The sequence below is a fragment of the Haliotis asinina genome, chromosome 12, assembly GCF_037392515.1.
Source record: "Haliotis asinina isolate JCU_RB_2024 chromosome 12, JCU_Hal_asi_v2, whole genome shotgun sequence".
Taxonomy (NCBI): domain Eukaryota; kingdom Metazoa; phylum Mollusca; class Gastropoda; order Lepetellida; family Haliotidae; genus Haliotis; species Haliotis asinina.
The window spans coordinates 40581103-40607440 of NC_090291.1; the positions used below are offsets into that span (position 1 = coordinate 40581103).

The 26338-nt window shown below is 36.8% G+C and overlaps 1 protein-coding gene across 8 annotated transcripts in view; it reads left to right on the forward strand.

The window, feature by feature from the left end:
* The window catches only part of LOC137257349 (protein spire homolog 1-like), a 123010-nt gene extending 103226 nt beyond the window's left edge, over positions 1-19784 (forward strand). For 2 of the 8 annotated variants that reach the window (XM_067794664.1, XM_067794667.1), the window contains 7 exons: positions 7884-7993; positions 8570-8699; positions 9863-10356; positions 13985-14122; positions 14602-14703; positions 16252-16352; positions 17052-17944. In XM_067794664.1, coding sequence (XP_067650765.1) covers positions 7884-7993; positions 8570-8699; positions 9863-10356; positions 13985-14122; positions 14602-14703; positions 16252-16352; positions 17052-17325 — 1349 coding nt within the window. In that variant the 3' untranslated portion in view covers positions 17326-17944. Of the gene's footprint in view, positions 1-7883; positions 7994-8569; positions 8700-9422; positions 9464-9862; positions 10357-11320; positions 11378-13984; positions 14123-14601; positions 14704-16251; positions 16353-17051 lie in introns of all 8 variants that reach the window. The other 6 variants (XM_067794668.1, XM_067794663.1, XM_067794666.1 and 3 more) reach the window with 6 other exon arrangements.
* The last annotated feature ends 6554 nt before the right edge of the window (positions 19785-26338 follow it).

Genomic DNA, 26338 nt, shown 5'->3' on the forward strand with positions numbered 1-26338 from the left:
TGAAAGTAGAGGAGTTACGATCACCGTAACGGTATGATCGCTTCGAGGAAAAGGGCTCAGGTTTATTTGAAAAACGAGTTTTAGAAGACTTTGTATTCGTAGTTTTCCCAATAGGCAAATCAGTTTTTCCTTAGAACAAGTTCTTATAAACTGAGTTTTTGTTTTTGTTGAACTCTTAAGCTTAGTTGCTTCTGAGATCAGAGTCCCATTTCACAAAGTGATCGTAAAGCTATGGCACTCGTAAGTATATGATTAAACAATATGAATCAGGACAATCATAACATTTCAATCTTTCGTGAAACACCACAGTTTTAGCACTGTTAGACTGACTTGCAATGGTTGCATACAAGGGTGTATCTTTTGGTAGAGTATTGTTTGTATTTCTGTAGACATGCCATTTGAATTCTTTACTGCAGAAGAGTCATGAATAATTCCAAATTCTAAAATTTTCCTCCCAAATTCATTAGATGTATTCATTCATCTGAATGGATCTGTCATCCGTGTAATGACATGGCATTATTTCTAGGTAGATAATAATTTGGAAATAATAATGTTTGATCTAATAAACTAAAGATATCTATAGCAATGTTTATGATTTCATAGTTCATTGTTTCTATAGATGTTCAAGTTAACCTGAAGAAATTCCACAGAACAAGATATGTTGTAGTTGATATTATCATGTATAATGACTTAATTAAAAAGAAAATTGGTTTCCAAAATTTTGAATTTTAAAATGTTTTGAATAATTTAACAAACAAATTTATCCTGCTCTTTTGATTAAATGAAAACAATGGTTTATTTGCCCCAAACCTTCACATCATTTATCTATATATCTCTAAGTTTTTATTATTTTCCTGTAAAAATTTGTAAAAATGTTCATTGGAAAATATATTTGTTTTGAACTGTTTCAATACAAAAACTATAAAAATTAATGTCAACCACTCTCGTAATGTTTCTGTTCCTAAGCAAAAATTCAGGTGTGTTTTGTGCTGAAAGATGTTTAAGTTTTCCATTGTGTGCAAACACTGCAGGCAGTTGGCCAAATACTGGTTTTACTGTGGTTAATTAACTTCCAAAATTTGACCTTGAAACTGCTAAAGGTACCTGTTTGAACAAGATCAGATAATGATTTAGAAAAGTATTGAGGAAAGCAGTATTACTGGCCATGGGTTAAGCTTTTTGTGAAAGATATTAAACTGTTTTAGTCAAAGGTTCCAAATGTGCCATTAATTTCTCGGATTGAAGATTACTAATAATTTCATTTTCATTCAGACATATTGTAATTTTAGAGTCCAGCAAACAAATTCTTCAGTTTTTCAGAAATAAATTACCCCCACCTCACCCGTTAAATGTTAAATGGATCTTCTGTAATATCCTGTAAACAATGTGCAAGCCATTAATGCCATGTTTCAGTGTTTTAAGCACCCCTTTTCGCCCTTTGTAAACAACTATATGACACATTTTTTGCAAGTGTTACATGTATGGAGGCTATCAGTTATTGATGCTATTTTCCTGCCAACACAAATTACATCATAAACTAAGTCCTCTCCAAGCATCGTCACTGCTACAACCTATGACCTTTTGTTTCTGTTAAACTTGGCAATTATGGCATGTTATTTCAAGCTAAACTGTGTGCACTAAAGTGTTCCTTCATCACATTTGACATACTAGATCTACGTTCCTTTCAATGTCGTTTCCTAGAAAATGTGAGTTGTATTGCTTATTGTTTTTGTGAGCTGTACAAGTAGACTAAAATGTATCTATTGTCTTGTCATTTTGTATCCAACAAAACTATACTCTTCACTCTATGAATAATCAGTCATTAGAGATCTCTATTCTTTTGACATTTTGTTGTATGCAAACTGTTGCAAGTATAGCTGAACTTTGAGCAATTTCGAATTTGTACCTTTTCTCTGATTTTCCTTTCTTTTTTAGATATCTTTTTGATATAACTTAAGATTAAAACATTTTAGATTGATATTGATTATGTCCACATTTTGGTGTTACCAATATTTACATTTTTTTTTAAGTTTCATATGGATCAGTCTCTGCGTCAAGTTGACATTCACCCAGGATTGATTGTATTTGTTTAAGATGTGTAAACATTCAAGATGCAAATTTGTTTATGTTTCAAAGATAACATTATCAAATCAGGAAATGCTCACTGACTTGAATGAGTGAATTTATATTTCATGGCCTATTGTAAGCCATTTGAAGATCAAAAGTGACTTGTGCAATGTGTAAGAACGTTTATTATTATTAGCTTTTAACAAAGTCTGTGGTAAATTATGTGTAGTGTCTGTATCAGAAACATTCAATTTGGATTTTGAATGAATGAATGAATGAATGAATGAATGATCTATCAAGAAAGACCTTTAAGCAGTGAAATAAATAAATAAATAAATAAATAAATAAATAAATAAATAAATAAATAAATAAATAAATAAATAAATAAATAAATAAGAATGACATTTAAATGGTGTGTATATCACCATGGGTCATGAGGACTGAATCCAAGTTCATCTTATTAATGGACAGTTAGAACATACCACATTAAACTGCCAAGGAGACATGACCCTGTATGCAAACAACTGAGTATGTAAAACAGACAATTTGAGAAACACGATTAAGAAATGTTCCCACGTGTTACAGCTCTCCTTTTAGAGAGATGTATTGTGAACCGTATAAAGGCGATGTTGTTAAATGGGTAGAGCTGATCATGCTCCTGTGACAGTCGCGATGATGTAGGTCGTAGGTCAGTCGCAAGCTGCTATTACCTTGACGCTTGCTCAACCGTTGAACTTGTCATCTAAAACGTGATATCTAAATCAAGGGATAAGCTTTGATGACGTAGGTGATTATCTTTATAATATAAATTTGAGATTTTATCTACCAAACAATTACAAACCATGGGTTATTTAATTATTATAAACATATATATTTATGTTCATTGTGTGGAAAATACTTGAGTTTTTTATATCATAGAGGCATGGATGTTAAAGAACTATTCTAGTTGTCAGGTCATTAGTCTTGACGTATTCTAGTTGTGAGAAGGTAAGTCACTTACATCTAGATTTAACACTTTGCATGAAGAGCCAAGTATTGAGACGATAGCAATCTTTTCTCATAATTCATGTTTATGGTGTCTTTGAGCGAAAATTGTTGTCATTTTGGGGACTTAGTAAGATCATAGTAATTGTTTTCTTATCAATAAGAATGCAGCATTAAATCTTGTTTCATATCACCTGAAATATTCATTTTCATTTTCAAGAAAAAATATAAGAAGGACCATGTGTCAGTGTTATCACCTGATTGTTTTTCGTACTTGTTATGTAAATTTAGCTGAATTGACTCTGAATGTAAAGGGACTGATGGGGTGGCCTAGTGGTTAAAGTGCATGCTCATCACACCGAAGACCCAGGTTTGATTCCATCGAAAGCCTGTTCTTGGTGTCACCTGCCTTGATGCTAAAAGTGGCATAAAACTGAACTCACTCATTCGCTCAAATTATAGTGCGTCTGTAAGTGTCACTGAACGATGACAGAAGACAGTCCCGTGTACATGATTACATTTTGTTGAGTTAATGACTTGATGATGACAAGGATTGGTAGTTAATGTATATGGAACAGAACCAATTACTCGTGAGAGGGAACTATGAAAGATATTATACAACTCCCAGTTGGCATTCTGGGTTTGCGTGGCTCCACCACCACCTGTGTTAGCTGTAAGTGGCAGGAATGTGTATTGAGTGATTAGGCTAAGAGATTGTGAGTCATTGAATCTCCATGTTGGAATTTGCTTGTAATTAAATCACAGGTTTGTCTGGTCCAGATTCCAATGTTTACATACATGTGATGTAGATTGAATACTCAGGTGACCACAGCTTGTTCAGCTTGACCTGAGCTACTCTACATATACATGACCTGGGAGGTCAAATGGCACAAACGGCAGGTCAAGTTAACCTCATTAAATAGGGGAGCAGGGATTGTCATTAATGTTGTGTTCATGTGGAAAATGGTAAACTTGGTTTACTTTCTTTACAACGCACAGACGTTAGTTACGTTCACAATCCGATTCATTCTCGATATCACTCAGTGGCAGTCTCGCTCTACACACAGTTCAGTCATGACTGGAAACAGCAGTTTCTATTGCTGCTCGCTGCCTAAAAGTCTGAATGGAAACATTAAACCATCTGTCGCTTCCTGATTAAAAAAGTTAGGACACTGCTGACAATTTCTCGACTCATAGGCGACCTTGTCTCGGCTGTTTGGGCATGTTGACTATCACCCAACAAAGGTGTACCCCCATCACAATAACAGACCCAGTCAGCTGTTACAGTTACGTGGTCAGGCAATGCATTTGTATTCACGTGATCAAGTCACTAATTAGAACTATGTATGGAAATCTACATGAATAACTTGAAATTTAGTTTTATGTTTTCTAAGTATCATCTGGGATATTAGGAAAAGAAAGTAGTGTCTTCTTGAAAAACAGATATAGGTCATTTGTACAGAAATGTTGCAAAGAAGACGATTAGACGAAATTTAGGTCATTAAGTGCTGACTGACCAAACCAAAATTAGGTCTAGTAGCACTTGTAATTTCAATCATGTAAAGGCATAAATCCTGTTATAGTGCTTTTTTGGTTATAATTAATAACAACATTTTGTAAAAAAGGTTTTGAAGTGCTGGCTGTCTCTGAAAAAATCTAGTTATCTCAGAAATGGCTAAACTCTGCTAATGAGTTAGTATGTATGGCTCTATTCTGCCTTTAGCAATATGCCAGCAATATCACGACGCTGGACATCAGAAATGGGCTTTACCCATTGTACCCATGTTGGGAATTGAACTTGGGTCTTCGATGTGATGAGCTAACACTTGAAGCACTAGGCTACCCCGCCACCTCTCACACTAATAGTGATATAGCCCACGCATAGGTCATTACTCTAGGTACCAGAATATGCCCGGGGCTTGTGTTAAAGTGTATAATATTAAGTAAGTAATTCACATTTGTGATCACCGACTCTGCTCAGCATTGCTTCTAGGTAGGACAGAAATATGTCTTCCCCCTCAGGGTTCATTCAGCTCATAGGACTGGAGGGGAAACTTCTATTATCTTAGCTATTTTGGGAGTTGATAGTTTATCTGACCACTGTCAGACTGGGCCAATATTTAGACGCCTCCGTTGGTCAGTCAATTTGACATGTCAGAGAGACATATCGGACAGATGTCGTCAAAGCTAAATCCAATTTGATTGGATTGGCTGGTGGTTTTTATTGAGTCATGGTGCTGATATCTAAAGAGGCTTTATACAGACTGGGTCTACTAAGGTAGGTGTTATGGAATCATATTTATAGTGATGAATACAGCTTAAGTGGACAGACTACAATGCTTCTATATGCTTCTCCTGTTTAAAACTGGATTTTAAAATCATGGATCAAATGACTCTTGTTCATGAAGATTCTATAAATTTGATAAATTTATTAGATTTTATAGATGAAGATTGTGGATCAAAGGTCATATTCTTTAATGGGCAGTCGGGTAGTGTAGTGGTTAAAGCAATCGCTTGTCACAACCCAGGTTTGTTTCCGCACATGGGTACAGTGTGTGAAGCCCATCTTTGGTGTTACTCAGCATGGTATTGCTGGAATATTGCTAAAAGTAGCATAAAACTAAACTCACTCATTCATGTTCTTTAAGTTCCAAAGAAGGAAAGTACAACGCCACAGACCATTTTTCACTGTTTCACTGTAATTCACAATCAGTCCAAGCTGTAACAGAAGACTCGTGATTCATTGTTAAATGATGTCGGCTCATGAAAGATTAATGAAGCCTAAATATGATAAGGAGTGTATGAATATGTCAGTTATAATCAAGTCTATTGTGAGCAGGATACACTTGTTACAAATTATGGCACGTTCATGCCATATTTAACTCTTGACATTAATTGTGATTAGTTGAATAACTACTCACTGCTGTAATAAGCGCCATCTTTGTAATTGTATGATGATTATCGCTGCTGCTGTCAGATTTGTTTCCATAGTTACCAAGATTAACTTGAATGAATGAATGTTGTCTTATGCCTAATCCAGTGTTATGCAAACAGTTATCACATTTAGGAAACAAATGTGGTTGATAGAATGATAGAAATGCCTCCTGCCACAGTGTAATGTAGCCACACCGTGAGTCCTGTCATGTGAGTGAGTTTAGTTTTATGCTGCATTATTCCATCTAAGTGGCAGTGGTCTGTAAATAAGATCTGGATCAGTGCAATTGGGATATGATGAAATTTGTCAATCCTGTCAGCAAGCCTGACCACCCGATCTCGTTAGTCGCCTCATACGACAAGCATGGGTTGCTGAAGATCAATTCTATCCCGGATCTTCACGGGTCTTGTGATGAGATGCCGAGGTTGTTCTGGGTGCACAAAACAACCTTAGTGCTAGGACTACCTTAAATCTGTGTTGGAAATGGAAATAACGGTCCTCTTAGTGCCAAGACAGCTTTGTACAACAGCATGCTGTTCTTGTATCATGCTAGGTTTTGCTAGGTAGAAAAGGCAGAAATAGAGAACAGAAGGATAATTGGTGCCGAGGATATGAAATACGAAATCATGGCATTATAACCAGGGGGATGGGATGGGGCAATAAGGTAGCTCCCCTGCCAAGACAGGGGTTTGATACCCCACATGGGTGCAGTGTGTGAAGCCCATTTCTGGTGATATTGCTGGAATATTGCTAGAAGCGGCATAAAACTATACTCAGTCACAGACATTACCATGCCATAAAATAATTTGAATGAGGAACTGTTTATGTCATTGATATCTAAAAATGTAAAAGTTCATTTAAACAAAACAGGTCTAATAAAAATAAAATTATTAAATCAGTTCAATAATTTCAATGAACCTTCATGAGGCATTGTTAAATTGATAATAAATTGTTTCAAATTAGGGCATGATTATTTGTTTTCATTTAGTATTTTGCCAAATTTTGCCCGTGAAACATGTTAATGTTTACAGAATCATAAAGTCGGCAAAGCATGCAAATATTTTCATTTCAATAATTACCACTGTGAACGACTAATGCAGAAGGAATTTATCCAATGTCGAGCATGCACACTTCACAGTGACGTGACGAATGCTTCAGGGACAAGAAACAGGAAATAATGCAGGGCATGAACATTTCTAAACGAACCATCCACAAGGACATGGCTTCGAAAGCCCAGCCGTTATGCAACCGATGTCCACACACACAGAGGCTTAGATAATGACACAGAATGTGTTGTATGTCTGTTATGAATGTCAAAGTCTCCCTGCAGCGGTTTATGGTGGCCGGTTGTCACGGCGAGTCTGACAGGACAAGTATGTGTCGTGTGACTGATTGCTAAAGCTCCTCTCATGACTTGCTGTTTGACCAGCGATGATCGTTGTGGTCAGTCAGGTTTGACTAAATTACTTAGCGAGGTGTAGGGTTAGGACAGTGTTTACATTGGAGATTTTGTCCAGGGAGTAGGAACAGTGTGATGTTATTGAACGTTTCATTGTATTTTGTGAGTTAGTTTTAAAGTTTATGGACATGTCTAAGTTATGGTTTTTGTCTTAGGGTGTGACTGTTATGATGTTGGATAAAATATTTAGAATTATTGTGCACATGATGTGTACTTTGTGTAGGAATTTCTCAGGGAACATTTTATTTTTCCAAGCTCCTTGTTCACTCCAGGAGATTTGATAGTACAACTTATTACTGCTAATTGTAAATGTCTACTTGTATTTATGGAAGTTAGTGGTTGCTTGTAACTGATAAAATCTGTGATAAACATTTGTTGTTAGTTGAGTATGTTCACCATCATGGTTGTCATTTGTTTATTTTGATATTTCCCTTTCAGTGGAGACATCACGGACGAGACTAAATCGAGGAGATTCCGATGAAAGTCCTCTTCCTGTGAGGAAAGTAATCAAGCCCGACTTCACCCTTCTCCTCAACAACAGTTTTGAGGTAAGTAGTATAATTATCAGAACATTGGTGGTCTGATATGTTCTGTGTCTCTTCAGGTCTATTTGTCTGTTTGTGCCAGTGTGGGTGTTCATGCTGTCAATCACTGGTTTACTTGGGTCAGACATGATCATTTACAGACTGAAGTGATGAAGGCAATGTGTCTGAGTACAGCATGTTATAACCTCTCCAGCTGTTCAGGGGCGGTAAGGTAGCCTAGTGGTGAAAGTTCGCTCACCACACGGAAGACCCTGGTTCGATTCCCCACATGGGTACGATGTGTGAAGCCTTTTTCTGGTGTTCCCCGTCATGATGTGGCTGGAATATAGCTGTAAGTGGTGGGAAAATCATACTCGCTCACTAGCCTCATTGTTCAGTGACTTGTTATGGAAATTGTATTTTGATGTCATTCACATGAAGTTTGCTGGAATGCTGCTAAAAGTGACGTAAAATCCCAATCACATTTTTAAATATTGTCTTTATAAACAGACGAATGTATTCTGTCAACTTTATTCTTTGAATTAAGTGTCCTTGACCATTTTGTTTGAAGATGTCTTATCATCATGCAACGTGTTGCAGGAAGAAGTATCAGACGACGAGGGCCAGCTTGCCGAGGAGGTTAGAACTCACGTGGAGGCTAGCCAGATCTCTCCACTGTCTCCAGTGTCGCCTGTGCACGACCACGTTACCCCTGTTATGGAACGGCCTGGTTAGTATAGATACCATTCATGCGTCGTTGTGAATGTAACAGATCATCTGATATTTGTTTTAATTTATAAATGGTTTTGATGTTAAGGTATGTTAAGACTCTTCACCTTTGTGGTAAAATGACAGTTTAGAAATAATCTTTATGCCTCATAAGGATGGGAAAGTCACATTATCTTGGTGCGATTAGTGGCTGCAAAAGTTTATGATCCCCAGAGAGTTGAGGTTGATGATATCAAATGCCGTTGAGATTAACAGCATATGATCGAGGTAAAACAAAAGCACCACAGAGCAGCCAAGCTGGAACTTTGTGCTATGTAAATAAATTATTATAATATTAATATATAAATGCTCATCATGTTGATCACTGGATTGTCTGGTCTAGATTTTATTATTTAGAGACGGATATCATATAACTGGAATATTGCTGATAGTGGGGTAAAACTAAACTGACTCATGTTTATTTTGAACAGTATATCAGTGTAACCCGATATGAGGATGAGCATAAGATTTTGTAGTGAGTCAGAAATTATGATGAAAGACATTACTATTATTGTTGAATTATGATGAAACACTTACATATCATGCAGAAATTAAGTTCATATCTTTCTGACATTGCAGCATTTAAAACGTCATTGGAATAGAACTGTTTTGTTAAGATAAAAGTTGGTTTAAACGATGTAGATAGCTGAGGTTTTGTAAATTGAGGTTAATGGTTTGTTTTGAGATTCAACTGGAGAATCACAATTTGACGAGTTTGCATATCAGGTAAGATGAGTCTGTTTTGACCCTGCAGTGTCCTGTCTGTTAGGCGACCGTGCCTGCGGAATTTCCCACAATTCCTTACACTCAGCACATGACCCATTCACCATGAAAAAAACACTGTGGTTGCACTGTATTGAGATGTTGCACAGAACGGAAGCCATTTGTTGAAGTTGTAGCATAACAAAAGGTTTAATTGTTACTTGTTAACAAAACTGCACATTTGTGAAATTTGGTGTATTTTGAACAATTTGTCAGTTTGGCACGATTGTTTACTAATGATCAGAAGGATGGAACATCACGGAAATTGAAGATGAAAAAAAATTGTACACCAGGGAGGAAGTTATTTTGAACTTTTTATGTAAATAAATTCTTTTTGACAATTGTGACTTTTTTCTACAACAGTCCTACGAGATCATTCCACTGCGGAACGAGTGTGCAAACTTCAGAGGAGGCACACAATCATGGTGTGCGAATCGCCAACAGAGGGAAAGGTAATTCAGAAAGAGTTACCTCCCTTAACAGAAGACCCAGAAAGAGAGCTGGAAGAGGAAGTTGAATTTCTGTCCCAGAATTCTTCCTCACACTACACTAGTCCCCCATCATATTGCTCTGGTAACATTCGACGGCAAATGATAGCTCACCAGACTAGTCAAAATAATTCACGTCAAATGGCGTCTGAACGAACAGAACACAGGAAGTCGTCTGCTGGGAGTTTAAGTGCGATTCCGGAAGTCGATGATAGTTGCACGGATCATGATATATCCGATAGTGTTTGTGATGTGGATCTGTCTGAATTGAATGCATCCGAACTTTTGCATGTGAACTGGAAAACTGCATGTACACGTGATGGAGAGTCTAACGGTCACTCGCACTGTCAAGACTGTCGGCCTAAACCTGTAAGTAATCTAACCGTCTATACTCTAACTCACATTTTACCCACAATTCCTGCCTTTTCCCATTTGTCTTATTTCATTGGAGAGCTTCATCATGTTGCGTTGAACATATCCATAATGACATCAACAAAAACAATGGACATGATGTTTTCATATTTGGAATTCTTTTTTTTTTTTATTCTTTTGTAAGGAATAATGATAGGACAGTGTGATAGAATTTGGTTTGGTTTGGTTGTCATGCCAAAAGCTTTGGTTGGAATCCTATTTTTGCTATGTCCCATCCAATTATAGTGCTAGAATAATCCTAAAATGGCAAAACCTCTTTCACTCGCTGTCATGAATTGATGGTTTTGATGCATAAATGTTTGGTAGAGTGATTAATAACAGAAGGATCAAGATTGTGTCTCAGTGCGTATCTTTATTCAAATCTTATCAAGATTTAATCAAGTAATGAGATCGCTGTGTCATTTTGCAAGATTTAATCACAGTTACATGATGAACGCTCTCCCAGCCAGACTAGTTACTTGATACCATGGGTCCACCATGGGCTCACCAGGAACTCACCTTGCACTGTGATACATGACTTTATTTCAGGATTGGAATTAATGTGTTGTGTCAATCAAGAGTTGCTACTTTAAAGAATTTCAAAATTTATGTCATAAATGAAATGAATTTATTATCTGTTATCAAGTGTTGAGAATTTTAGAGAATTTGAAAATTTATATCGTGGAAAAGTAATTATTTTGAAATTGATTTGTTGTTTTGCAAATACCTGTGCTCACAGTGTTAACAGACATGCTTGAATGTATCATTTATGAAAAATGTGTTTGAACGAGTTTTCTGGAATAGCTATGTTTGAATGTATTTTAGCAACTTTGAGAAGTGTACTTGTTTCGTAGTTCATGCATGCTAGTATGAATGTATTTGATTTACACATTTTCTTGATATTTACCATTTGCCGTTTTAGTTTTCATTCTACCAGGAACTTTTCCAACGTCCCTATCGACATCCCTTTGTTATAGAGGTATCGATTTACTGCTGAGTCAGCGGGCTTCTGTGTTTGTGATTGTTTGCGCACCCCGTTGATTTTGACGTTTTGTTGAAGAATGCAGATGTTGACACTTTGTGTTTTCAAATGAAACTTTTATACACAATTCCTGAAGTTTCTAAAAAAAATTTCCCTGGAGAAACTTTTGCACAAAGCATAGTCTTATCGTCACCCTAAAAATTCCAGAAATTAAGAATTTTAATTTGTAAGATCTTAAATGATCTTTTAACATTTGGAATTCAGTCATGTTATCTATGTGAGATTTTAAGGTGATTTGTTTGATTTGTATGTTTTTGTACATGGTTAAATCTAACAAACTGTTCATTTTTCTGTACTTACTCATTGTGATCATATCTAAGTGAAGACAAAGAAAATTACTGTGTATTAGTGGTAAATATAGAGTATCACTGATATAAAGTTTATAAATACACCAGGGATAAAATGGAGCATTTTCTTAACTTTCTTGTGCATGAATTCTTCCTTGCCCGTTTCATTTGCCTCTTCTGTTTTCATCAGAGTTTTATTTGCTGGAAGGACGACATACTAGAACAGATAAATTATGTATGATCTGTTAATCCTATCTAAAGAATTCAGATTGTTAAAAGTGGCATAAAAGCCAACTTACTCACTCACTGAAGAATTCAGATTGTTAAAAGCGGCTTAAAAGTCAACTCACTAAAGATTTCAGACAATTCTCTCTAGCTTACATTAAACGTTACTTGAACTTTTTTGTAAAGTGAGTTTCTCAAGTTCTGAGTGAAAGTCATTCTGCTCTCAAGAGTTTCATTCATTGTCTGAAGCAGGATCCACTGTCTGTAGGTTCAGTTATGGTTTCACTGAAAATACTATCCATGGTCTTCATCTAAGTTACAAACTGTCTGATCTGTGTAGTTTTTGGCTTTCATCTCATGTTATTCTCGCAAACCAGTGACTGAAGAATGAGGACAATTATTATTGATGTATGGCATTTTATTCTGTACAGGCGAGGTTTTCACATAATTTCTGATGTCCTTATCAAACAAGAGGTACTTGTGAAGTAATTTTGGGTAATATATACATGAAATGTTTGGACAATAACTGAGGAATGAAGCGAAAATGAGTTGTTTGTACAATAGAAGAGGTTAATAACACAGAAGGTATACGTGATTGAGTTAAAAATATATGAAAAATTACTTCTCATGTACCACTTGCTTGACAAAGCCAGAATCTATGTTGAAATGTCATCTTTACAGAACAAAGAGGTTGTATATCCGTAAAAATTGTCCTCATTCTCCACAACTTCTAGAATGCCAATCAAAGTCAAGCCAGTGACTGAAAAAAATGTCGAAGGCATTGAAGAAACACACGAATATGATTGAAGATGCTGAGCATGTGCAGGTCACATTTCTTTGAGACTAGGTCTGTTGTCAGGAATGGGGCTTCTATAATACAGCTATATACACCATGGGCAGGACTTATATAGCATTATGATGGCCAAGTAGCGTCACATCTTGTGAGAGTTGCAGCTTCACTCCATCCTTGGAAGGAAAACTCCTTTGCAGGATTTCATTATCGAAAGTTGGTTGACGTTGCAACACTCATGAGGTCCCATTATCAAGGTTGAGGGTTCATATTACTAAAGTTTTAAGATATGTCATATTTATATCCTCGTGTCATCAATTAACTTGGTTCTGTTTTGTTTGATTTTTCAGAAGATGTTATTAATGGGATTAAAGTTTGATAAGTTCTGAAAAATCAAGAGAAAAATAAAGTTTCATATTTTGTTCTTCCTTTTAATTATAATGATGTAATCTTATTTTTTTTGTATAATTAAGACACTATGGGCATGGTTTGAGATAAATAAGTTGAGAAATTTCTCTTGCTAATAACACCTTCTAAAATGTTTGAAATGGAGGTTTCACGTGTGTATTCTCATTAAATGTTAACACTGTTAATGGTGCGGTGTCAACTTGTTTCAAACTTGTGTAAATTGGAATTTTGGGTTGGTTTTGAACAAAAAATACTGATATAGATATTTGTTGGGAGAAATAAGTTTCATGACATTTTATCTTTTTGATAATGTCGAGGGCACTTAGCTGTGGGTTAATGACTTTAAATGCAGTAATAACTAAGTAAACTTAATCCGAGTTACAATCTCATATTACGAGTCCTTGTGTATTTCACAAGTTTTTAATAATTTGATTTTCCTTCATTTTGAGCTGAAATGCAGTGATATAACTTCCATGCTGTTCAAATCAGCATAAAACCCAGGTCACTCACTAACTCTGAATAAGTTAACCTGTATCACAATAAGGTCATCAAAGATAATTTGGAGTAGAACTGTATGAATATGCCCTGGTGTGAAAGAAGTATCTGCTAATGCTCTGGTGTGACAGAACCATTTCTGTTGTGTGATTGGGGCAGTGGGGTAGCCTTGTGGTTAAAGAATTCGCTTGTCATGCCAAAGATCCAGGCACGATTTTCCACATATGTATGATGTGTGTAGCCCATATTACAGGAATATTGGCAAAAGCGACGTAAACCATAACTATGTCGATGGTCTGGTGTCACAGTTCTATAACATTTTTGTTTTGTTTCTTTCAGAAGAAGTGGCAGAACCCCATCGAGTGTCTGAACCTCACCCTGGAGGAGGTGACCCATATCCGTACTGTGCTCACCAAGGCGGAGTTGGAGTCCCTCATCACCCAGCCAGAGCTCTATTCACAGGTCGCCAAGAGCAAGGTCAGTCTGAAGCGTCATCAAACATGCGAAACAATAATGTGTCAAGTTTGCTGCAACATATGTTTATCGTTTAATGCCACACACAACAATATTCAGCAGTGGCTTTTAAAAGACATAGTCAAAACCAGACAATCCATTGATTGTCTGTTAGACCTGAAAGAGTCTGTGGTCATAATTTTGTGAAAATATCAGTCACTGGATCTGATCAAGATATTTTTAATAAGAAATCTAAAAAAATAGTCTACCTTTATCACTTTCATAGTGATCTTTGTATGGTGATGGTTAAAATGGGTTTTCGGCAACCAGTCCTAAGAGGTGACTAATGATATTGGGTTATCCAGACAACTATTTACAGACCACCATCGTAGAGCAGGAATATTGCTGAGTGTGCCAATAAACAACAATCAAACTAACAAAAACATATCAGGAATATTGCCTCAAACAAACCTGCCTTTCTGATGTTCAGCTTTGTGTTTCAGCTCTGCTTCTCTTGTAAGATCACCAAATTTGCCCTGTTTGGAGAATGGGGGACAAAGTGTCGCTTCTGTAAGAGGACAGTGTGCAGCAAGTGCCTTAGGAAGGTAAGGATCTCGATGTGTTGGTAAACTTTCAGTCTGGAGAGTTGAATGCTGCATTAGTCATACTTATGTATCTTTGAGGGAAGGCTTTCGGGTGAAGGACCAGATTTGAAAGAAGCATATCCTGAAAGTATCAGCAGTTATGGCCTGTTGATTTGGAAAAAGAATGTTGGAAACAAACACAGACTAAAAGACAGAATGGCATTAAGAATTGTGTTTAGTGATGCCCATGAAGGGGATATGGTTCTATTGTAACTTCTGAAATATGACAACCTTAACAAGTCAAGAGTAATTCTTACTTCTTCGTCAAAATGTACACATGAAGATCCGGGTTAGAATTGGTCTTCAGTAACCCATGCTTGTTGTAAGAGGCAACTTAACAGGATCAGGGCCAAGATTTTCGAAGCTCCCTTAGCACTATGATTGTGCCATAGTGCCATTAACGTTAACTTTTGACTATCTTAATGCTAAGAGAGCTTTGAAAATCTAGGACCTGGTGGTCAAACTCCCTGTCATCAGTTTGCAGTTGTGTAGATTGATGCTCATGCTGTTGATCACTGGATCGTCTGATACAGACTTCATTATTTACAGACCAGCATCATACAGCTGGAATATTGCTGAATGTGGTGTAAAACTAAACTCACCCCTCATCAGACTTCTTGACACAGAGTTATATTCCCTTGTTTTCATATCCTATATACTTGAGTAGTCTTGTGGTTAACGTGTTCGCTCACCACGCTGATGACCCAGATTTGATTCCCCGCATGGGTACAATGTGTGAAGCTCATTTCTGGTGTACACCACTGTGAATTTGCAGGAATATTGCGAAAAGCGACGTAAAACTAAACTCACCAAGTTTTGTTCTTGTTACTTTGTCTGCAGTGAGGTGAAACTGAGAACCCAGCAATAATGAAAAAGTAAAACCTGATCTGGATACAAATAATCAATTATGTTCTCCAGTAATGGTGTTCAGGGAGGAAGTAACTTGGTCCTAGGAAGAATGGCTGCCAGACAATCTGGATGATTAGGAAATCAATAAAACGGAAAAACTACATTCATCAATACACATTATTTCCCCATGGTTGAAAAACGGTGGGAAAAAGTGATCGGCTTATCTGTAGTCTGTCTGCTGTCCATTTTCACTTTCACTTTTTCTTAAACCACTGAATATTATTTTTTTAAGCTTACTGTACTAATGGCTTTTGAGGGTTTGGGATTTTGGTCTTTGATTTGATTTGATTTGATTTTCGTGCTAAGTTGGACAGGAAATGTAAACATACAGGAAAATATTTTCCAGATTGTTTTGTTTTTTGTTTTTTTGCCCCATTTACACTTCATAAATTGCCAATAGTAATATACTTTTCCTATTTAAACAGGATACTACTTTGACCAGTGATTTTTATTTTGTTGTTTTTGTCACTGTCCTGCCTTTAGAATTTCTGAGGACAGAAATCTGTAAAACCAGAAATGAAATCGGTCTGTCCTTTTTCTTTTTTTCATGCGTGTTTATTCCATTGATGATGTGACTAACCTTGGTGTGGTTGCCTTCAGATGCATGTGCCGACGGATCACTTCAAGAACATCCCTGTGTACACATTGAGTCCAACTCCACTCAGTCCTGAAATGAAGGAAGCCATTGAAACATACAAAAGGTAAAGTTGTGAAGTTCTGTACATCCATGTTTGTTGCTCAGTTCTAATGACAGTTGGGCCATAGGAGGCCCAATAATATCAGGTGTCTCTGAAAGAAGTGAATACAGAATCATCTGTATATTAGGGACCCGTGACGGTCCCGGGGTAGAATAAGCCTTCAGCAACCCATGCTTGCCATAAAAGGCTTGTCGTAAGAGGCGACTAACGGGATCGGGTGGTCAGGCTCGCTGACTTGGTTGAAAAATGTCATCGGTTCCCAATTGCGCAGATCGATGCTCATGTTGTTGATCACTGGATTGTCTGGTCCAGACTCGATTATTTACAGACCGCTGCCATATAGCTGTAATATTGCTGAGTGCGGCGTAAAACTAAACTCACTCACTCACCTGTATATTAGGTCATCTCTTGTTTTCCAAGAATTGCATTTGAGGTTTTTGTTTTGGAGGGACAGGTTTTACTTTTCATTAGTAAGACCGCTTCCCAGGTTTTACTTTTTGTTAGTAAAACAGCTTCCCAGTGTTTACTTTTCCTAACTTTAAAGGAACATCAACATTCAAATGATACATGATTATTTGAAATCAATTGAAAAATATCGTTCAAGATTAAAGTCACAATACAAAGGTTTCCTGAAGCGGGATTGCAATATTGCTAAACGCAGCATAACTAAACATACTAATGACACTGATGTTCTTTTGACAGTTTAAGTCCCACAGGGTCGTCTCCACCTACACCTGCTGTTCCACGGAGACCCAATCTCGACAACCGCCCAGGGCGCAAGAAACCCCTGCAAAGGTCCCAGTCCATGCTAATCAAACCTGTCACCCCCAAAGTGACGAAAGGGCCCCTAATGAGCATTTGCTGTGATTGCAAGGATATGATCACTGAGATCGTGAGAGCAGGTCGCACATCCATTTCTTTGATCAACCAGGGTAAGGATCCTACCACGGAAGTGAGGCTCAACCTCGTCAAGTGAGGCTAGGTGGGATCTTGTGCTACTGTGCTAATACAATGTGTGAGAGATACCTCGGGTTCTACTGAGGTGAACATTTATGAAACATACCTGGTAAAGATTTTGGTACATTCAGTCATGGAGAAGCGGAGTCTGTGTTAGAACATTCAAGATAATTGTACTAAAAGTGATTTTCAGAGTGAAAATGTCTGAAATTTGGATGTGGGATCTGAATATTCCATGGTGTGAATGACAACTGGATACATGGATAAAATGAATATGGGAAACATGGATGCTTAATATTAAGAAACAATGGCGATCCCAACCATTTGGATCTGATATCTGACTTTCTTCAACCAAAAGCTTGTTGCCAGGAGATCCTGCAAACAAGGAAGGCTGTATTGTGTGCAAATTAAAACAAGATGTATTATTTCTTCGAATGAGAAAAAAACACACCAAGTGAAATCCAAGATGGATGCTTATCACCAATGAAAAAGGTGGATAATCATATTTTCAAATCACTCTCAAATCCAGGAATTGTTTGTTTGGATGTTTGCCATATTTCCTGAATTTTATTGTTTATTTAAGTTATTTCATGTTTCCATGTAGTTTCATTCAAAGTTAGTGTTGCAGTTGAGACAAATAGCTAAAGTGAATACAAGAAAATGAAGCTGATTCTGAAGAATTATTTAAAGCCAAAGAACATGCAGTTTGCATATTTCAGTTTAGTCCTATTTCAGAATAATGTTAATAGTTTTGCTTCAAGGAAAAATAGTGTGTTATTGAATACAATTAGCGAAAATGCCTGTCTCAGATAGATGGAAGAACATTTAGTGCTTTGTATGATTGCAAATCCAAGATTTGTTTCCAGGGGAAGGGCACGAAATATTAAAATATTTACCACCATGCTGAAATCTGTAAAACAGATGTAACTGTGGTTTTCAACAAATCTTGAATCTCAAGCTCATGTATCTAATCTCAACATGGTAACAAATATATTTATATAGCCCATTTTCTTGGTATAGTCAACCATTCAGTTTTTCTCAGTACAATCAGGTTTGGTTTCCCAACAGAAAAAAAAATCATGCTAACATAATCAATGTACATTTTTGTGAATATATGGAAAGCTTTTGTTTTAAGACATGTCTGTAACTATAGCAACATGTGAATAACCTAGTTACCATAGCAACCACATTCTTAACCTTGACATGGTGACCTTCAGGATTAAGAAATGGCAGAAAACATCACACATGACAGATCAAAAATTTGGTGTGACACTGATTTAACGAGGACTGTGTTTATCTGGAAACCTTGATGTTAAAAACCCCTGTAATTCTGGACAGTTATGAAAGATGTGACTGATGACAGTTCTGACCATTATTGTGTTCTACATACAGATAATGTGAACAGAATACATCCATCTGGATTATGTCACTTTCAACGCAGTGCAATTTTGTGTTCGTGGAAAAATCCAAAATTAAATCCTTTCATTTATTTTCTACTCAAATTATTTAATAATCTCTTCATCATTCAGTTTCTGTGATAGGTAAAAAAATCAATAAATCAAGTAAATTACATCACATCTGACAGGATACCAATGACATTTGATGTGTGTTTTGCCAATTTTTGGAAGGTCACCATTTAGCCTAATAGTTAGACTGTACATAGATTTTATTCAGGACCTGTAGTCTTCCAAGTATTTCACAACGCACGTACACATTTTAGAACTGTTGATCTAGCTAGGGCTTTCATGTAATTCTCTCAAAGATGTTGGTTTGAGTGATGGATATATATCGTATGATCTTTGCAGAATCCTCTCTGTGTTTGTTGTAGGTCAATCAATGGATGACATTGAATTTTGGGAATGGTTCCCTTCCTTTTATTGTAAGGCTTTTACCCTGTGAGTTCCAGTTCAGAGAGGATTCACATGTACACCAAGAATTTGTTAATTGTTAGTTCACAAAGTGGAAAAGCTGAAAAAACATGTTATGCAGAGTTATGTCCCTTAACCATGACAGGATCTGATTTTTCAAAACCCCTATTCAGCCAATTATGATCAATTATGCTACATTTCATCACCTTGTGGGGTCTACCATTTTTAAACTGATGTGGCTTGATTTGAAAGAAATAATGTTCAAGTTAGCAATAAACTTAAATCAGTCAGTATTTGCAATTGCTGCCTTACAGATCATGTCTGTTGTAAGAGGCTACTGAGTTGTTTGGAGGTCATGTGTGTTGACTTCCTTGATGCTCATGATGTCAGTCACTGGGTTGCCTGACCCTGCCTTGAATATTTACCCGGTTGCTTGGCTGGAATATTGTTGATTGCAGCGTTGAACAAAATACAAGATGTCGTAGATCAGCCATATGGTTGATAATGAAAATGAAAAAGATAATGAAAATGCAGCAGAGATGTCATCAAAAAGGAATATTTGCTTGCTAAGCAATGTTAAGTTTAATTCATCGACTAAATCAACCAAAAATACCCAAAAGTGTTTCTCAAAGTCACAGATATTGGTGAATGAATAAAAAATATTTGAGGGTCTTATGTCATGAAGATGCTGTCAAATAGATATTTTCATTATTCATGTTTTGGGGAATGAAATGTCAAATGTTTTCTTACATCACAGTTTGTTTTCATAAAACAATCACACTTTGGCAACAGAATTTATAAAGGCTAATGTTTGAAAGGGTACTCCATTGTCATTCGTCAGTTCATACTTGTTGCTTCAGGGTAATGTTACCTGCAGACTTACCTCCCTTGGCTGGCCAAGTAACTTCCCAGTGTGATTATTACAGTGTTACTGACTGAAAATTCATTATGAATTATAAGTGAATTATGAAATTATTTTGTCATAGTCAGCTGAGATTTCCTTTAAGAGACGTATATTATCCATGTATATTTAGGAAATGAGAATGTCCTCTGACTTTCTGAAACATAGAAAAATGTCAACCATTCTTGATAGCTTGATGGTTAAAGCATCTGCTCATCACACTGAAGGCCTGGGTTTGATTCCCAACCTGGGAACAATGTGTGAAGCCCATTTCTGGTGTCTGCTGCTGTGATATTGCTAGAATATTGCTGAAAGCAGAGTAACATACAACTCAGTCACTCTGAACCCTCACAGATGTCTTTAATCTCTGCCTTTGAGAAACACTGCTGAAATATATGAATCAGAGCAATAATTGTTATGACTAGAAGCCCTTTGTATAGGCTGAAATATATGTTGCTTGTTGGGTACTAGTCACATGACTGTCTATAATAATATGTTTTACATGTTTATTTATTGTACATTGTTTTAGATTCTAACATGTTATCCTATAGATTTTAATCACCAGTGACCCTCACAGACATATCTGTATGTTTCTCATCATCACCACTTCTAATATTTTAGTTCTACTCTCCATCACTATGTTAGTTGAAGTTTGAAGTAGAGCTTGATGTTGGCAAATTATGTATATCTCAGGAAAACGTTTCAGCTAGATGTGCTTACGTTCTGTTTACAAGCCATGTTTTGCCAGTTTATTTTTCCCAATTTACTGAGTTGTGAATTGCTTCAGTTTGTTGCATTTGACAATGGATATGTTGTATTACCTTGACAATGGATTCTTTTATCCCACAGTTTTAATACAGAAAGCAGTTGTGCAAAGAATAGCACAAACTGATTGAAGGGAGATAACTCTCAGAAATGAAGTGTAATTTTCATACTACTGCCTTGTTTGAAATAGGGAGGATGATTTTTATCTCTATTTTTCTTGTGATGGAATTGTTAAATTACTAACTGGATGCACACAGATATAGAAATTCACAAGTAAGTATAACGGCACAAATTAATGCCAACAGGGACTATGATACCCACATCTGGAATGTCTTTTTGATTGCAGCTTATGTGACATCACCATGGAAGAGAAAATTACTGACCGATTTTCTGGGGATGTGTGTATATGAATGATGAGATTAGTGGCAAACAAGGCAGCCACTTTTCTCTGTGACATCTATAAACAAAATTGACTTGTATATTATTTTCTTTGTCATTCTAGTGACCGTGTTAACTTAGATATATCAGATGAGATTTTCCAAAAACAAGAACAGTTCTGAAATAAGCATTCAGCCAATATAAAATCATGTATCAATGCTTTTAGGTTTCAGTGAAGAACTGTTTTCAGTTATTTTTAAGCTCTGTGGATCACATGATTCATAATTGTAAAACTGACCCACAAACTAATACATGTGTACTTCATTATTCAGGTTTTTTTCGTTTTATTTTTTCTTTTATCGAAACTAGAAGTATATCCTATATATTTCACGAAATAAGCTTAAATGTATCTTAGTCACCTTGGGTGAAGGTTAAGTAATATAAATCATGAAGTTACTATGTTCCTTTAGTGGAGGTTTCACCCCTATCTAAAATGTGTCATGACATTCCTGCGGGTACTTTATCAACTATCAGCTAAAGTGTGTCATTGTGTTTACCTGTACACAGTAAACTTGACATGTCTTTAAATTTGAATATGTTGAGGTAGATGCTCGCATTTATTTCATGATTTACAGTAAGTCATAGTATAAGGTCATAGGTGGTTTTGTATATGATATACTTTACACATCATTGTGTTGTAATTTGTCACGTCTTATACCATTCGTTTTCTTTTCATGATAACTACATTAGTGATGTAACTCAACTAGGATGTTTCATTCATCTGCGCAAGTGTTAACATGGCTGAGTAACGAAAGTTAGTTAATGAGTGGTCAGGAAAGTAGTATTCAAAAAAGAAATCCCTTTTTCTCACATTCCAGGAAATGTATACTGTATGTTGTGTAACAGGCACCAAAGTGCTTAGAAATTAGGTAGGTTGTTGGAATACTGACAGTTCATTTTCTGGACGACAAAGCATTGCAGTTTACAAAATATAACAAATTTGTTTGTTTTAAATTAATTTTCTGTAGTATATCTGAATGTCTGATAACTCCCCTTGTTTTAGTGGAGTTAATTTCCTAACAACACTTTATACTGAATGTTATCCTGAATGAATACCTACATTTCTACATTTGTACTTCATTTTTCCAGGAAAGTTTGTTTTTTCAGAACTGACATATATTTTGGAATTTCCTATGTTTGTTGCATTTTCTGCCTGTAACTCTTTTACAATCCTTTCTGACATTTAATTTTTTTAATTGTGAAAGATTTAACAGTTGTGAAATGTTGTGATTAAGATTGTGAATCTGTGACATTTAAAATCTGTGAGATTGTTAGATAGTATTGCCTCAGTTATATATTGTGATATAAAAATCAGGGTTGGACATTAGGAATTGTGAATAGTTAATTATTTTAGCTCTGAATATGCACAGGTGGATCTAAAAAGTAACTCTGACCCTGTACCAGTGTGATCAAAATAGTTAGCTGTAGTTGTGATACAAGGGTAAAACCTTGGTACAGTTTATAGATCAAAATATGTTGTCATTATAATAGTATTTGTGTTTGAGAATCAAATGTAGCCTCTGCTACATTCCTTACAGCTACTTTATGTGATACTGAATTGGTTGTGATTAAGTTAATGAGTATAACTGATTCATGGTAAGTAACAGGGAAGCCCAAATTGTTACAGTAACTGTGTAGTTTGGTGAATTTATCTAAAAGCAACAATGTGATGATCCAGTGACAATAATTGCTGAATTATTACATTTCATATGTTTTACCAATTAAATTTTATCTATTTTGTTTCTATTAAGTCGGTTGTCTAAAAATATACAAAGGGAAATTTTCAAAATACTCAAGACAGTATCATGCTGTTTAAGCCAATAAGGCATGATGCAAGTTCCCTTACATACTTGACACATTTATGCTTGAAATTGATTTCTGCTCAATACCAGCCTCTATATCTGACAGCAAATGTGACAGTGTATTATGTATGGCATTCAACGATCTCGAATCAGTAAGAGAAAATACACATTTCCACATCACTACTTACAGTGTTTGCACTGTTGATGTTTCTCTTGCCCTTCTTCATTCCATGTTGCTAGATTTGACATTGAGTGGAAGCAGTTGTATAGATACTATTACATGTTTCTATGGTGACCACTTTGTCAGTAGCTGTCATTTCATACCATAATGTAAATACTCATCCTGATATTATCAACAAATAAATCAAATACATAATTGCGGAGTTAGTTTTATTTGCTCATTGGCCTTGGGAGGAGTGACCTTCTTGGAATATGGAACTAGACTTCCTGGAATACGGAACTAGACTTCCTGGAATACAGAACTAGACTTCCTGGAATACGGACCTGCATCAATCGGCAATCATGTGCATCTGAAACATCAGAAAAAAAACTTCATTAATAAAAAAATGGAGAAAGGGAAACAACTTTTCTCGTTAAGAAGCAGACGGGACTGGAATCCACACGTAATGGTGTTATGAGTGAGTGGGTGGTTTAAGGTCGTTCTGTACAGTAGTTCAGTTATATCTTGGCGTGTCAGCTCATGGGAGCGGCGGGCGGTGGGGTAACATAGTGGGTTAAAGTGTTCGCTCGTCAAGCCAATACAGTGGTCGATTCCCCATATGGGTACAATGTGTGAAACTCTTTTTCTGGTGTCGCTGCGGCGATATTGCTGGCATATTGCTAGAAGCGATGTGAAACTCACTTAGTGTATGCCAACGGATGTGACAGTCCCATATCGCTGTATTTAGTGCCATTTAATTAAGTGTAAATCGAACTTGTGATGGACCCCACACTCGCTCGCTCGCCCGCAAGGGACACATGTCTTACACATTCGCAATTGTTTACATGATGTTATGGCGCCTGCAAGTTTAAAAAACCCAGCCTGTACATGGCAACTGAAAAATACTTAACTTTTTTTTTTGTCAAAGTGGCTAAAAGAATTTACCTGTGCCAACATTCATGAATTGCAGCAAGGGATAAATCGTTTGTTGCTTGAAGTGATAATTAACATAATATCATTTCATAAACAATACGCTGACTGAGTCGGATGATGTATAGTCAACGATGTTGCTGATCTTGGCAACTCAAAAATTCAGTCTTAACAGCAAGTATACTGGGGACATATTCTGACCTTCAGCCCCCCAAACTCACCCGTTAGATAAGATAAGTTTCAAAGGTAGCTTTGTTTTTCCTTTAATGCAACACGCAAGACTACATGACACATATTATGGATTACAAATTCATTTTATTCTTAACACGACGTTTCAGAGCTTATTCTTGCTCATTCATCAGGTCAATGCTGCGTCAGTGCTATGAGTATATATAAGCGGCCAAGAGCTGGGGTTGGGTGTGTTGGACAATGACAACACCATAATGGAAGCCAATTAGACAAAGCCGACAATTATAGGACAAACAATTATAGTATACACCATGAAAGTAAATGCCGTCGCCCCGGTTCATGGTTGGCTTAATTTTCTGGATCTCGATGCTTTCCTGAAGTTTCCTCTTTTTCCACTTTTTTATGTTGGTGGGTGTGAAGAATCTTGTTTTGTTGCCAGGAAATATGGTGGTCAGGATTTTTAAAAATGTTCCGAAAGGGCAGATTCCATGTCAGATTTCTCTACAGAGTATGATTAGACAATGCCATTCTCTACAGAGTATGATTAGACAATGCCATTCTTCTACAGAGTATGATTAGACAATGCCATTCTATGTTCTCTAATCCTGTTGGTTACAGGGCGTGATGTCTCTCCTATGTACTTGTCTCTGTAGTTGCATGCTCTCTCGTACACACATCCTCTAGGGTTAGGGATGGACTCAGTGGGACCTTTCCCATATAGCATGTAGCATATTCTTTAGTGTTCAGTCTGAAGTGAAGGTGATATCTATTTTGGCTGTTGTGGTGGTCCATCGGACCTTGGTATGGGATACTGATAAGGATTGGTGATGGGGCTGGTTTAGATTTGGGATCAAGGTTTTGCCTAAAATGTGGTTTTCTCAACTAGCTTTTTAGGGTATCCGTTGAGGGCCATGAAGGTGCGTTTAAGGTGCTGTATGTCCTGGCTGAGGCTGTCTGAATTGCAGATGGCTATGGCTCGTCTGGTGAGAGCAGCAATGATGGCTTGTTTGGGGATGGTGATTTGACAGCTAATGAATGTACTGGTCCGTGTGGGTTGGTTTGCGGTAGACGGCAGTGTGGATGTTGTCTTGACTGTTGTCTAGTTGTACATCGAGTAAGGCTAATTGATGCTGGTTTTCATTCTTTTAATTCGGCAATTCAGCTTTCAGCTCTGAAACGTCGTGTTCAGAATTGAAAGAAGTTGATATCCGTAAAACGTGACATGTATTCATGTTTGTTCAGCTTCTAAATGCCTTTCAAAGTCTCCACGCGCAAGAATATTCTATATGGTCACAGTGACGGTCTGTGAGTAATGGGGACTAGACATGACAATACAGTCATCACCAGCATAAACACTGGTTTGGATACGATGACATGTGTCAACCAAGTCAACGAGTCTGATCTCCCGATCCGTTAGTCGCCTCTTCCAAAAGGCATGAGTTGCTGAAGACCCTGCATGGTGCTTTAATATGCATTACACCACAGTTACAAGGACAGCACAGTGACTAATAATAGTCCCTTACCCTGGTTTACAGTAGACGCCATTGATGTTCCCTTGGCAGAAACAGACACGCTTACATCTGTTAATCTTGTCATAGCTCTCAAACTTCTCCCCAAACTTCCAAAATCGGCCTTCAAACTCGCAGGGGTCAAACTCTGCAACATACCATGTTGTCCAAAGATCAGCCAGTTGTAGGTAAGAAGAATATCTGCTGGTGTAAACGTAAGACACATCTTGAGATTCACAAAGCAGGCGGGGGTATCTCAACGCTCCAGTCAGCAGTGTTCAAGCGATCACGGCAGCATTAAAAATCATACCACGACACACCAGTGACTGCAAGCCTGAGCAAAGGTCCCTTCCTTCTGAGTACGATGACATATGTTTTGCCGAGTCAGCAAGTTTGCCCATCAATTCCTTTCAAGCCATTTCCTAATTCATAAAATAATCTGAAACTATACTGATACATTTGCGTGGAGAG